The 14,808-nt window shown below is 37.3% G+C and overlaps 1 protein-coding gene across 2 annotated transcripts in view; it reads right to left on the bottom strand.

Annotated features, from left to right (window-relative positions):
- Nucleotides 1-14,808, bottom strand: part of KCNIP4 (potassium voltage-gated channel interacting protein 4) — a 730,028-nt gene that overhangs the window by 86,779 nt on the left and 628,441 nt on the right. For both annotated transcript variants that reach the window (XM_067530297.1, XM_067530296.1), the window contains exon 2: nt 5,239-5,363. In XM_067530297.1, coding sequence (XP_067386398.1) covers nt 5,239-5,363 — 125 coding nt within the window. The remainder of the gene's footprint in view (nt 1-5,238; nt 5,364-14,808) is intronic.

Raw genomic sequence — 14,808 nt, 5'->3', positions numbered from 1 at the left:
ATTTTGTTTTCTCAGAAAATATGAATACATAAGACGACCATTTAAATCTCCCTCATTCATAAAAAGTCCCTATTCACTTCTAAGGAAATGTTTAGTGAGGGATAGTTTCAGATATTAAGGAATAAATTCACACTTTTCATGGTATGAGGCTGGTTGGGTATGTGCCCCTAACCTGCTTATGTTTCAGTCCATCTAAAATCTATCCACATTTCCCTGAATGTCTGGTAGTTTTCTGTTACATTTATTAGTACAACAGAATTTGTGATAAGAACAGTAAATCAAATTAAAGAGTCATTAACGTTTAAGCACAGGAACATCCTTTGTGTAGTGAAGGTGTCATCTAAGGCTATGCCTACACTTACACTGCTACAGCAGCACAGCTGCACCATTATAGCACTTCAGGGCAGACACTCACTACAGCAATAGGAGGTTTCTCCTGTTGCTGTCGGTAATCTACTTCCTAAAGAGGCAGTAGCTAGGTTGATGGAAGAATTCTTCCATTGATGTAGCGCTGTCTACACTGAGGTTTTGGTCAGCGTAGACATCTCTCTCAGGGTTGTGGATTTTTTGCACCCCTGAGAGAAGTAGCTATGCAGATGTAAGTTTCCAGTGTATACCAGCTCTCAGTATTTTTAAAATAAAAATGTGCAGTGACTTAAAGCTGTGAGAGACTTATTAATAGACAAAAGAAAAAGAAAGTCCACATGCTGAGTGCATACTTGATAGTCTGGGCAATTGACTGTGAAGTGCCACTTGTACTAGGCATGCCACAGAGCCATTGGTTTGAAAGGTTAATGATTGCAGCAATCACATTTTCAATTTACAACCAATGGGATGACAGGAAGCCAAATAGAAAATGGAGGAGTCCCACTGTGATGGTAGCTGAGCAACAATTCATCAAGAACACTCAAGGAAGATTGTGACACCAGAATGCTAGGGAAAAATCTTTGGAGCCTGGAGAGGCCTGAGACTTCCATTAAGTCCACTTTTCAATGATAGTGTAAAAGCTTTAAAATGTCTAAATTACTGAACAGAGGCCTAAGTCCTCCCATAATGCATATCCTTCTAACAGCTGTTATCCCATCTGAGGGATCATCTCCCATCCCCTCACATTTCCTTTCATCTCTCTCCTCTCGTTCTTTAAATGTTGCTTTAGTGGTCGTGGCCACTATCCAAACAATCCTTCCCCAGAAAGCTAAATGAGTGTTTCTTGCCCCTTTTCTACAATCATCCTCTACTTCCCTCTTCCCTAACATTACAGAAGAGGTGATGTTCTACTAGAGTAACCCTCTCTAAAGCAGTCCAAGCAGCCATATAAACTCAGAATCATTCCTTGACTTTCTGCTTTCACATGAACTAGTCCATTATGATGGGTGCTGTTATGTGAGAATGTCAACTTGGATGATCTTGTATCGATGAATGTAATTTGCTTGCATAAGGAAATCCAATTGATTGAAATGTCTTTGAAAGCTTACTTAGTTTTTAATTAAACAACAACATAATTGCCCAAACATCTAAAATGTCATGTTACAGAAACACTTGATTTAGATAACATCTCTCTCATCTACACTCAAACAGAACCATGGAAGTAGCTTGCAGGCATACACTGGGCACAATTATACAGGATATCACTTTTTATTTCTATCATGATTGGGACTCAATGACTTATTCCCTCCTGCATCATTTAGATAAACAAACATACACTTTAACATTCTTCATGTTAAAGGAAAATAAGAAATCTCTAGTCTTGCTAGCTGTTAGTCTTGCTAGGGTACATTGTAACGGCTGTGCTATAACAGTTTCTCTTTGGAGTGTCATTCATAAAAAAGAATTTGAAATTATTAATTGTGTGTGTACATAACTGTCTTATGGTAAAGGCTGGTCCTGGATTCCTAAGAAGAGAAAAAGTGAATCCTATTACAATTTCCACTTTTAGTATTTAGGGGGTTCCTACAGAAAAATCAAGCTGTAGTATTGCAAAGATAGGAATTCATGGTCTCTGCAAATACTCAGGTAGAGGAATTTTGTAGCACAGAATTGGTAAGTAAATTGACTTACCTCTCCTCTATGTAAATACTACAAGCAACATAATTAAGTTAAATTGAAAAAGGCACTGTCTTATACCAGAATAAGAGTTTCCACATTTGGGGGTAGGGTTATATTGGTATAATTATGTTTATTTAAATTCGCAGTTTAGCTTATTTATTCCAATATAATTTTCCCATTCAGGCAAATGCTGAGTATACATGACAGACAAAGGATGGGGGAAATGGAAAGAAGCAGAGTGATGGTTTGCAAATGTCATGTCAGTACCACATTTATTTGTGTAAATGTGTCTCTGTGGTTTTGTTAGGAGGGGATTTGCTATACAGAAAGAAAAAGGAAGGCAATGGGAACACTGAAGGGAGTTATGTAAGGGGGGAAGGGGCAGAGGAAAAGAGGGAATCAAGGAAGGAGGGGAGCATGGAGAGCAGGTGGTGTGAGACAAAGACTGTGTGGGGATGTGGTTGGAGAAAACAGCCAATCAGCACAGGGGCAAGAACACCCAGAGTCAAATCTGTAGAAAGCATTCTGATGAAATTAGCAGTGTCCAGTGCTAGCCGAACTCCATTTGATAAAAATTTGCAAAGATGATAGAAAAGGTAGACTAATATTTGTGGATCAGTACATGCTCGAGATCTGTGTAGTAGAGATGCGCTTGACCCACACATGCTCTGAGGAAATTGGGGATCTTTGGCCCCAGCACCAAACTTTGAAGCTAGTATTTATTACTGCAATGGATAAAAATGAAACCTCAGATTCAGCTGTGAACTTTGGAAAGAATCCAGTTCTGAATTCTGTGGCTTGGGCTAGCAGCTGTTGCCTCAGCAGATGTTACTTCCCGAATAGTCTCTAAGCCTGAGACATCCATTGCTGCAGTTTTGGAGACAACTGATAACTTTACCATTATAAACTGAATAAAGAGAAAGTGCAGATCATGCTCATTAACTCCAGATATTCAAAACTTGCATATCTTGGATTATCATGGATGATAAGGGAATGAAACATATGAGGAAAGATGTATTACCATGATAAAACATCTTTGATGCATCTTGGAATGTAAAAGGGGGGATAAAAAGGGTATAAAGAGATGGAATTCCCTGTTTAGGTTATATTGGTAATCCTCATAATACTTCCTTGTAACCCACACTTTCTACATACATAGTTCTACACTGAGGAAAATATTCAGATCCAAAAAGACTCAAAAAGCTAGAAATGTTTCTTTTGGAAACATACAGGAAACCACCATTTGCCCAGCTTACAGTGGTAGCGCTTAAAACTTTTCTAGTTTTGTCTTAGAAAATTAGAAAACATTACCTCAGGATTTGCTGAGGTAATGTGAAAAATACTATGAGAACAAGGGAACAGGAGGTAACGTGAAGTAATACTGTGAAGTCTAAGGGAATGTTCTCTAGTTATCTAAAGAAATTGGAAAGCTTTTAAGAGCAATCACTGTTAATCAATATCATGCCAATGTCAGATACCCACTGGTGTCAGGAATAATATTCTGTCAGGATGGCCTAAGGGTCTGACTGTATTTTATTTGCATTTGGGTTTTTTAGTGAAAACTTAAAATTTCAGCTAGACTTCTTTCATCACACATTATAAGAAAGCTAAGAAATCTGTAAAGTTAATTATTTCTTCCAAGTGCCTGCCATTAAAAACAAAATTTTATACTACATTTTATCATTGTGTTATCAGTATGCTATTAGTGGTACTACACCTAACTTCTTGTATGATTTCATTTTTATACCAAATGCCAAGTGAAGGTCAAAAGAAAAACTGAATCAAAAAGGTCATAAAAAGAAGGTTGTATATATAATTTGCATTCAGCTGAGCACAGGACTCAGATCAGTGACTGGAAATTGCTCACTGATGATTGGTGAGCAACTCCAATTTACATTATTCAAGCCCATTCAAAATTAAGCATTTTGACTCAATGTTAATTGCATATAATGCCATATGAAAGCGTTAACTGAGATGGTGGAATCGAATGGAAATATAAAACAAAAAATAAAATAAAAAAAGCCATCTCTTGATACTTTCAGATGACACTCAAGGGTTTAGATGTCAACCAGACTCAAAAATAGCTTCATTCCACTTTATGGGATAATACCTGCTTTCAGATGCATATGTAACTCCCTCTGATTCAGTTTGTGCAAAATACTACCATTTTGTTTTGATGTTGCTTTATAATCACTTTGCACAAGTTTAAACGATAAAGTGCCAGAAGATAATGGAGAAACAAGCCTCATGTGTTTGATTAAAAATTACTCTAACTTGTGCATGTTAAAATAGCTAGTAGAACAGTTTATGTAATCCAGCAAATGTAAATGAAAACTATTTGAAATTCACAAAGAAAAACAAACAAACAAAAACTGTTCATTAGGGCAATGGCCACTACCTAAGCTTTATGTGCAAGTGCAATTTCCTGAAAAAATCCCATTTACTGCAATTTATTATTTAGGAACAATAATAAAAGTTTGCACTTACATAGTGGCTCATGTAAGATTCTCAAACCGATTCACATAAATTAATTAAGCAAGCCTCACATTGCTGCTGTGAGTATCATGCTGATGAATACACCAAGGCAAAGAGGTTAAATAACTTGCCAAAAATCACACTGCAAATCAACAGCAAAATTGGGAGAACAAGAATATGAGTTCTATGGTCTAACCACACTTAGTTCCTTTTCTCCATTTTTGTCTCTAAAATAGTACATTTATTAAATTTTGAGATGAACCCAAGCTGCACAGTTTAGATCCAAACCCATTTTCAAACTTTCACACATTTGGAAGATGTTCAGATTTAGGTTTGTGATTTAGTGTATTATAGCGATAAGCACCATGATTTGGTGTCTGAGCCAAATTCTGATGTTTTTGATCCAGGGTTTGGGCTTATATCTCATTAAGCAAACTTTTGCATGTGATGTCAGAACACATTTATCAGTACTTAACCACAAACAGTAAAAACCTCCTATAAATTGAATGGTCAATCTTATGCATACCTTGATCATCTTTTCTTGTTTAGGGCACACACAGTATTTTTTGCTTTTGCTAAGTTGACCAGATACACAGAAACTTGTCACTTAAAATCCATGAACAAGTTCATTTTCATTCTGTTCATATACCATTTCTGATTTTGTTGTGAGTTGCATGTTACCTAAGATGAAGATAAAGTCGGAAAGAAAGTGCTTACATTCTTGAATCCTCTATATAGGATCTGAAGTTCCTTCTTTGTGAATTTGCTCTGTGCTTCCAGCAGTTCAAGAGCCTCAGGCCGATGCCGCACGGTGGCCATTTCCATTTCATCTTCTACGCTGTCTACAGGACAAAACAGAAAGAAAGCTCAACAAGAATATACATGACACAGAAATACGTGCTCATTGCATACATAGAAAAATTAAATTAGACTCTTTAGGAAACAGGAGTTTACAACATTCAAGAAAGATCACATTGTGCGCTCACTGGGGCAGGGAATATGTCTACTTCTCTGGTTGGACAGCACCTCATACAATGAGGACCCAATCCCGATTAGCATGTTTGAACACTACCATAATATAAATATTAAATAATAATAATGCACAGCAAGGAAGAATCCTGCAAGGTTATGCATAACCTCCCTAACAGGTCTTTTTCTTTCTTTAATTCTTATGATTTTATGATAGCAAAAATAACTCAAATTTCACAGAATAGCATTGTCTCCAGGATCTAGCTACAGGAATCTTCTGTCTGACCCACTGATTAGTTAATAAATGGCGGTTAGCAATATTGGGCTGGAGCATGTATGGCATATTATTCTAAAGACCAAGATGATATTTGGGATAAGTGGGATTTGCCAACTTGATCACATGTAGGCCTTCAAGGTTTACAGCAGAGCATGAAATTACAAGGAGGAGTGAGAGCTGGCAGATAACTGTTTGATTAACTTGTTTGAAGTTTTACAGATAATAGTTTAATAAGGTTGAGGGCAAAGGCCTTTACACCACAAATACTGTTTTGAGAGTTATATTATTGCATCATGCAGGTGATCCCAGAAATACAGTATACACCTGTTTTAAAAAAAATAATGTTTCACAATATTTTGAAATAGCCACAGCACAGAGTGCAATTTCTGTCGTACTCTAGGGACAAATTTATTAAGTTCACTACCTTGTTCTAGTGTAATAGCTGATCCCTCTATAGATATGTAATCTGAGCCAAAAAACAAACATACATAAAACTTCTTAACTCACACGAAGTACAAAATGCAGAGACAGCATCATTGTTTCAGAAGGCCCAACGCCCACACAATCTTATTGGGAAATTTTATTAAATCTATCTTTCCATGATCAAACATTTTAAAATATATTATTTAAATAGTGTTACACTTTGGGAAGCTCTCACATCCAGGCCAGTTTTTGTTCTGACATTTGCTATGATAGTGACTTCCAGCTGCCAGAGCAAAATCTGGCTTCAGGAGATTGATTTCAACCAAACAATAAAAATGAAACTCCAGTTTAAAAAATAGCCCTCTCCTTCCCCCCATAATATATAGACACATACAAGACTACTGTAAACTCAGCTGTACCTCTTAATGAAATTGCACTGTTTTGCCCTATCTTCTGGCAAAAAGATTTTGCTGCTGGCACTGGAACTGATGATATAAGTTTTGAAGAAGAATTTGAGAGGAGGAAAGGAAGAAAATATACTTTAAAAATGTGAATAGCTTTGGAAGTGTTCAGCAACCACTAGAGGAACTAGAGGAAGGATGGTCCAATGGGTAAAGCATAAGCCTAGCTCTTGGAAAATGAGGATTCAAATCTCTGCTTTACTACAGACCTTCCTATCTGATCTCAGGCAAGTTACTTAGTCCTTCTGCGCCTTAGAAACCCCTCTGCAAAATGTGCCTACTTCACAGAAATATTAAGGGTAAATACATTGAAGATTATGAGCTGCTCAGATGCTATGGCAGCCTTAGAAAGAGCTTGCAGAACATTAATACTGTAACAGAGTGCACAAACATTAGTTCACATTTCAAACAGCTGATCATTTCAAGCTGTGCTCATGCCCACTTTTCTCCACTACTCTGGAACATTTACATGGAAAAACTTGTATTATTACTATAATTAGGGGAATGGTGATTCTTCATATAAGCACCAGTGTTATCATGAAAATAAAAGGCATTTGTGTGCAAAGAAGAATATTCATTCTTCAAATCTGTTCTTCCTCAGCTTGAAAAGTTTCAGCCATCCAGTCATGAAGTAAAAACAATATCATGTGGGTTAGGAGACAATGTCTGAAGTCTTTAGCAAACTACCTACAGGTAAAGCATGAATTCACAGAAATTATAATCCTTTCAAGAACGATAATCCTTTCAAGAATGTTTCATTATATAATGTATATATAATGTATTTGTAAGCAATTGTTTATCCAGCTCTAATGCCCAAGATGTCTCTTTTTTGCATCTGGTTTGTGCTGCCTGGCTTTTGGTGGTGTTTTCAAAATCGCTGTCTCAAAGAGATACTAAAAAAAAGTTTGTAACATCAGACAAATTCATTTGATGATGCCTGGGAGGTCAGACTTATGGCAAGGGTAGCTGAAAGGCAGGTTCCAAGCCCAAATTCAGCCAAAAGATACCGTGGACTATGTGGTCACCAGCATCTGAAATATTGAAGTGAGACACACAGACTAAGGCTTCAGAGATGTAATGAAGATGAACTTTTGTATGCCAGAATCTGTAGCATCTCTGCAAACCACATCTCCATATCAAAGATCAGAACGATTACCATTTGCTGCTCTATTTTAAGCAAATGACTTGTTGTGCTCAGATTCTTTGCAAATTATTGGGTATAGTTTGGATGCCAAAGCAAACTCTGCAGTTTCTGAGGGCTACCTGCTATTGGATCTAGGATTTGGCTCATTGGGTCTGTTCCCTTATAATCATTGGTCTTGCACAGAACTAAATGAAGGATGATTTGGGCCTTTTACATTGTGTGATGCTAGGAGTACACAGATGTGTGCGATATCTAAGGTGCTAATACACCAAGAATAAAAAGTTACTGTCTTGGTAGTTTTTTTTAGGAAGGGACGTGTATTCCAAAATATAACTCCAGTATTGGAGGATCCATTATGATCATGATGGTGACAAAGGCTTTTTCTAGAAATTGTGATTTAATTCAAATAGGATGTCAGTGATGCAGTACAGTGCTATTTGGTTTAGTGAGGACAATGAAAAGTTATCTTATTTTATTCAAAGAATTAAATAATTGCTGCTGTGCTTTCATGCCCTCACAGCACCTCTTTTTGAGGAACAGAGTCATTGCTGGGAGGTAATTTGTACAGTATGTTCCTTCTGACTCCTTTTACTCTTGGTTTCTTGTAAGAAACATATACCATCCCCATATGCCCCCTTGTGCCTAGATGTGGCACTGTAGCTGTGCCCTAGCTCGGTTTCCTAGTTGGGTCACCAGTCAGTTGAGGAAGGCTATCATGTATTGAACAGTACACCTTCTTTATGAATGTTAAGTTCAGCAGAAACACAAGATGACCTTCACCGAGGCTTGCTAGCAAGGAGGCAAATTTCATCTGAGTTTAGCAGCCCTAGCTGCATCTAGCTATTTTGTGTCTAGGCCCTTTACCCGCAAGGCACTCTGGACCTTGATTCCTTCCCTGGAGCCAGGGCCTTCCTGCCAACTGCCATTCTTCGCCTAGCTGCAGGAGGCCCAGTCTGAAAGGAGCACTGTGCTGCTATTTGTGGGGTTCCTCCCTAAGTTCCTTTCCCTATGCTCTCTCTCCTTAGGCACTTCCGATCTCTAGGAATTAAGCTCCAGCTCAGCTGTGGTAGCCTTTTATCAGGTCCAGGTGCTCATTAGCCCGTTAGCTGCCTACCAGCCATGCAGGCAGTTAATTACTTACAAGTTGGCTGATATAGGCTCATTCCCTTTAAATAAGTCTGTCATAGGTAGATTGGACCCTGACCCTGACCCCTCCTTCCCCCTTATAGGGGCCAGATCATGATCTACACCATTACTATGTATGTGCCTCATTTTCTGCTGTTTATGAATCTTCCCAAATTACTTCTCAGGATGTGGGGCATGCACCTCAAGAGCATGAGGTGTGGAACATTTCAGACCCTGTGACTGGTAAATGAATACAGATTTTTTTTTTTTTTAATTAATAGTAATTATTTTTATAGTTGCAGTTATGAGTGAGAGCTAAATGAAATTGGATGGGATGTCAAATATTGATGCTCATAAACAGTTTATATCTTCACTGTAGCTTGCTTCTTTGTGCTTGGTGTTCTCCTGTCTGTATTCTCTACATACACTGACTTTACATATTGAAGATGCCCCTGTCAAAACTTTTCAGCTCTCATTGTATGCAGAAAGACTTATCATGCTAAGAAGCAAAGATCTACTTAGATCATGCTATTTATCATGCTAAGAAGCAAAGATTCTACTTAGATCACATATTTACAGATGCCATTATATCCAATTAATACATTAACATGCTATGCTGGTTTATGACAATGATTATGCATGCACAATGAAGATTAGAATTTTCTGAATTAAAAATTAAAGGCTTTTTCTCCCTGATACAATTCAAATCTTTTAATTTGCTTTTGAAAATTAAATCTCTTCAGTCTGAGGAACTGTCCCAGGTCAGGTGTCATCAGAGGTGGTTTTGGAACAAACTGATAAATTAAACACTAATAACTCACCAGGACCAGATGGAATCCACCCAAGACTTCTGAAGGAACTAAAATGTGAAATTGCAGAAATACTAACTGTAACTTGTAACCTATCATTTAAATCAGCTTCTGAACCAGATGACTGGAGGACAGTAACGTGACACCAATTTTTAAAAAAAGGCTTCAGAGGCGATCCAGGAAATTACAGGCCAGTAAGCCTAACTTCAGTACCAGGCAAACTGCTTGAAACTATAGTAAATAACAGAATTATCAAACACATAGAAGAATACAATTTGTTGGGGAAGAGTCAACATGACTTTTGTAAAAGAATATCATGCCTCACCAATCCACTAGAATTCTTTGAGAGGGTCAACATGCATGTGGACCAGGGTGATCCAGTGAATATAGTGTACTTAGATTTTCATAAAGCCTTTGACATGGCCCCTCAACCAAGGCTCTCAAGCAAAGTAAGCAGTCATGGGATAAGAGGGAAGGACCTCTCTCAGATCAGTAACTGGTTAAAAGATAGGAAACAAAGGATAGGAATAAATGGTGGGTTTCAGAATAGAGAGAGGTACATAGTGGTGTCCCCCAAAGGTCTGTACTGCAACCAGCACTGTTCTACATATTCATAAAAGATCTAGAAAAGGGTGGCAAAATTTGCAGATGACACAAAATTACTCAAGATAGTTAAGTCCAAAGCAGACAGCGAAGAATTACAAAGGGATCTCACAAAACTGGATGACTGGGCAACAAAATGACAGATGAAATTCAATGTTGATAAATGCAAAATAATGCACATGGGAAAACATAATCCCAACTATACATATACAATGATGGTGTCTAAAATAGCTTTTACCACTCAAGAAAAAGATCTTGGAATCATTGTGGATAGTTCTCTGAAAACATTCACTCAATGTGAAGCGGCAGTTAAAAAAAGCTAACAGAATGTTGTGAATCATTAGGAAAGAGATAGATAATAAGACAGAAAATATCATATTGCCTCTTTATAAATCCATGGTATCCCCACATCTTGCATACTGTGCACAGATCTGGTTGTCCCATTTAAAAAAAGATATATTGGAATTGGACAAGGTACAGAAAAGGGCAACTAAAATGATTAGGGGTATGGAAAAGCTTCCATATGTGGAGAGATTAATAAAACTGAAGTTTTTCAGCTTGGAAAAGAGACAACTAAGGGGGATATGATAGAGGTCTGTAAAATCATGACTGGTGTGGAGAAAGTAAATAGGGAAGGTTATTTGCTCCTTCTCATAACACAAACACTAGGGGTCACCAAATGAAATTAGTAGGCAGCACGTTTAAAACAAAACAAAAAGTAGTATTTCTTCACACAACACACAGTCAACCTGTGTAACTCCTTGCCAGAGGATGTTGTGAAAGCCAAGACTATAACAGGGTTCAAAGAAGTACTAGATAAATTAATGGACGATAGGTTCATCAATGGCTATTAGCCAGGATAGGCAGGGATTGCTGTTTGCCAGAGGCTAGGAATAGCCTACAGGATGGATCACTGGATCATTACCTGTTCCATGAATTCCCTCTGAAGCACCCAGAATTGGCCACTCTCAGAAGACAAGATACTGGGCTAGATGGACCATTTGTCTGACCCAGCATGGCAGTTCTTATGATCTTACAATAGAAAAACCAGTTAGCTCCACCATTCAGTATTCAGGAGTTTGTAGACACTTCCATTTCAAACCCCAATTTCCAAATCTTGATAAATGGCCTGTGAAAATTTTCTGGAACTTTTCATGCAAGGTCTCAGCCTCGGTGATACATTTAAAAAAAAAAAATCAAATTTATATTACAATGGTTTGAAGCATAAAGATTGTGCACAGGAATTAATTCAGCAGAGGGACTTCTAAGGCCTCATCCTGCTTGCATGGAAATCAATGTCACTTTGATCATTAAGGATCTGATTGTCAAAGGTGCTGAGCAACCACTGACTTCAATGGAAGTTAAGGGTGCTCAATATGACTCAGGATCACATGATACATTCCACAGAAGCAGGACTTTTGTATTCTTCCAGTGGCTTAATGAAACATGACTATGGAACATAGACTGGATCTGCTATTTGATAGAGGCTCCCACATTTTATAACTGGTCCCTGAGAAGCATGTGTTTGGGTTTCAGGAATCTGTATTTTTGGTTCCTACAAGCCGTTACTTATCGGTGTCAGCATCACTACTATAAGGGTTAATGCAGTCATTCAAACCTAAAAAAGGAATTTTGTTACTCAACAGATAAAAACATCACCCTGTTTAGAATTTAACAAAGATACTCAAGCAAACACCCCTACTACCAAGGAATCTTCAGTGAACACAAGTGAGCAGGGTATGCCTCGATTTTACTTTTCACCTGGAAGATAGAATTTTCAACATGATTCCCCATAGTTCCATTCTGGGGCATTTTACTCACAGGGAAGCTAAAATAATACTTCTTGAAGCAACCCTATGTTTTCCTTAGAGGTTAGTGATGCTACTTATTACTCTTACTGTTTATAAAGTTCTATAAGAAATTCCACTTTACAGCCTATTCTCAGTGTAGCTAACTCATAATTTTATCACAAGTCTGGTGATATGTGGTAATTTTCTTAAAGCCTCAGTACTTGAAGTCATGGGATTGGGTGAGAACTTCAGCTTCTTTTTTCAAAAGAAGTAAATTTTTAGTCCTCATGGTAGCACAGAAAAGCTTGAAAACATGAACCCTAATAGATAGAGCTAGCACACAACCAGCCTAGGAATGGCGAAAGTAAAGGCTACATTTATGCCTCCCCATCCCCAAGCTGCAAGGACTGGGCCATAATATTGAACAAGTATTATAATTTTATGTTGAATTTTACAGAATTTTATAAAACCATACAGAATTTTATGATGAAAATAAATCTTTCCCTTACATGTAAAAATTAGTCTATTCTGTATATGAATGGTATATTCATTAATTATTGCAATGGAACCAGGCCTTAAAGGTCACCTTCATTCAAACTATTGAAATCTTCCACTAACTATATGTCAGATTTAGTGTTTAGATTAAATTGACTAAGGAATCAACCCAAGAACAAGCAACTGTTGAAAATTACCAGTACTTTATATCCTGATGACTATTTGCATGTTTAAATGGGTCAGACCGTAGGAAGTTACAGATTTCCTCTGGAAATACACACTCTAGGCAGCCATTTGTGAACTGTTTGACAGCCTGAAAAGACTCTAGTGGCTTTAATACAAGATAAATAAACCGATACAGTAAATGGTAAGGCAAGAGACAACACAGACACTGAAATGTTGAACATTGTCTGGGTTTATCTTTAACACTAAACGTTTCTTTTGCATTTTAATGGTTCATCAAATTATGTTAGACAACAGTGTGGTGATATCGGCTGTATATTAGTAAGAAATTTAGTCTAATACACTTGTCACATTCTGTGATTCTACATTCTTTTATACTAATAACTTCTCAGTAAACAAGACCATATAAAGAACCAGTTACACTGATTGAAACACTATTGCATTTCAGAAGTATTATTTATCTGGTGTTACTCTTAGTATACAGTATCTTTTTTGCATATATTGGCTACAGAATCACACAAATTGGAGTCTGAAGGCAGTCTACACTCAAAATACTGCAGTGACGCAGCTGCACTAGTGTACCTGAGCCACAGCAGCATTTCAGTGGATAGGCTACTTAATTCACCTCCATGAAAGGCAATGGCTATGTCGACAGGAGAAACCCTCCCTGTGTTAAGTCGGTATAACTGCATCACTCAGAGGTGTGGATTTTTTGCACCTTGAGCAACATAGGTATATTGATGTAAGTTTATAGGGTAGACCTGGCCTGAGGCAGAAAACCTGCTTTCTTAAGTATGCAATGAAACTGTCTGAAAATACATGTATTTATATACAAAGGTATCATAATTTTAGTGGCACTAATGAAAAGTTAAAACCACCTATATCAATTCTCTAGATTCTAGGATGTAAGGTCCTAGAGTAAGGTCTTAAAGTATTTAATTGGTTTTTGTTCAGAAAAGGTCAGAATCATATTATATGACCTAAGAAAGAGAAACTGGCACACTTTACCCCTTAAAGTTTTATGTGAAGACTTCTTACGATTGTAATGCTCTTCTGTTTTAAGTAGTTTTTTTAACACTGATTTCAGAAAGTATTTGCCAGATGAGCTATGTTTTGAAAATTTTTCAGTTCACCAAATGAGGAAAAAGGTTAACAGCAATATAAAAACACAAACGTACTCTTTAAGTAGTGGCATTTAGAGAAACATTTCCAAAAGCTGGACACTAAGTTGTGCCTTTCAAATTACATATGCACACATTTGCATACATAAAATCACAATGTGTATACTGCTATCAAGAAATTGCATGCACAAAAACTATTTACTTTCTGTGTATCATTACTCAATTTGGCCCCAGTTCAGAAAAGCATTCAAGCATGGGCATTCAAGCACTGGCATTCAAACAAAAAAGAATTCAAACACTGGCAGACCAGATGCCAGCTCATGCCAAGACCCTGGGCCTACTGAACACTGACAAATGCATAGCTGGAAACAGGTCTGGCTCATCTCTGTGTTAGTATAATTAAAATAGATATTAGTTTCATAAGAATGTGTTTAGACTTTATGGAATGCTTGTAGGATGCTGCATGTATTAATCCTACTTATAATATCTGTATCCCATGTTATAAAGTAATGTTTAAATGTTTATTTTGTACCTATGAAATGTTTTCTAAGACAGCAAGTTTCCCACAGTAAAGGGAGAAACGTTACCTAGTATGAAATAGAAGTTCACCTCAAGAGGTGTTATCTCTGAGGTCTACAGACATCAGAGAAGCCATTGTGAACAAAAGACTTTATTGATTGCTTCCTCCACAGCCCTGAAGAGGATACGAGCCATAGCCCTTGTCCCATCACAGACTTGAACACTGGGGGAAGGGAATAAAAATGTCTGGTAAGGAGAATTTATCATCCCTATGCTGCTTAAAATTTTAAGGGTGAGGATTCCTAAGCATAAACCAGGAGTTCCCAACTGTGTAGCTTGGGTCACCTAAAAAAACATATAAAATGTGG

This window comes from Emydura macquarii, unplaced genomic scaffold (genome assembly GCF_026122565.2).
Source record: "Emydura macquarii macquarii isolate MOO-44397 ecotype Brisbane River unplaced genomic scaffold, CSIRO-AGI_Emac_v2 contig_3062, whole genome shotgun sequence".
NCBI classification, from domain to species: domain Eukaryota; kingdom Metazoa; phylum Chordata; order Testudines; family Chelidae; genus Emydura; species Emydura macquarii.
The sequence above is the reverse complement of the archived record's forward strand: the minus strand, read 5'-3'. Positions and strand labels throughout refer to the sequence as shown.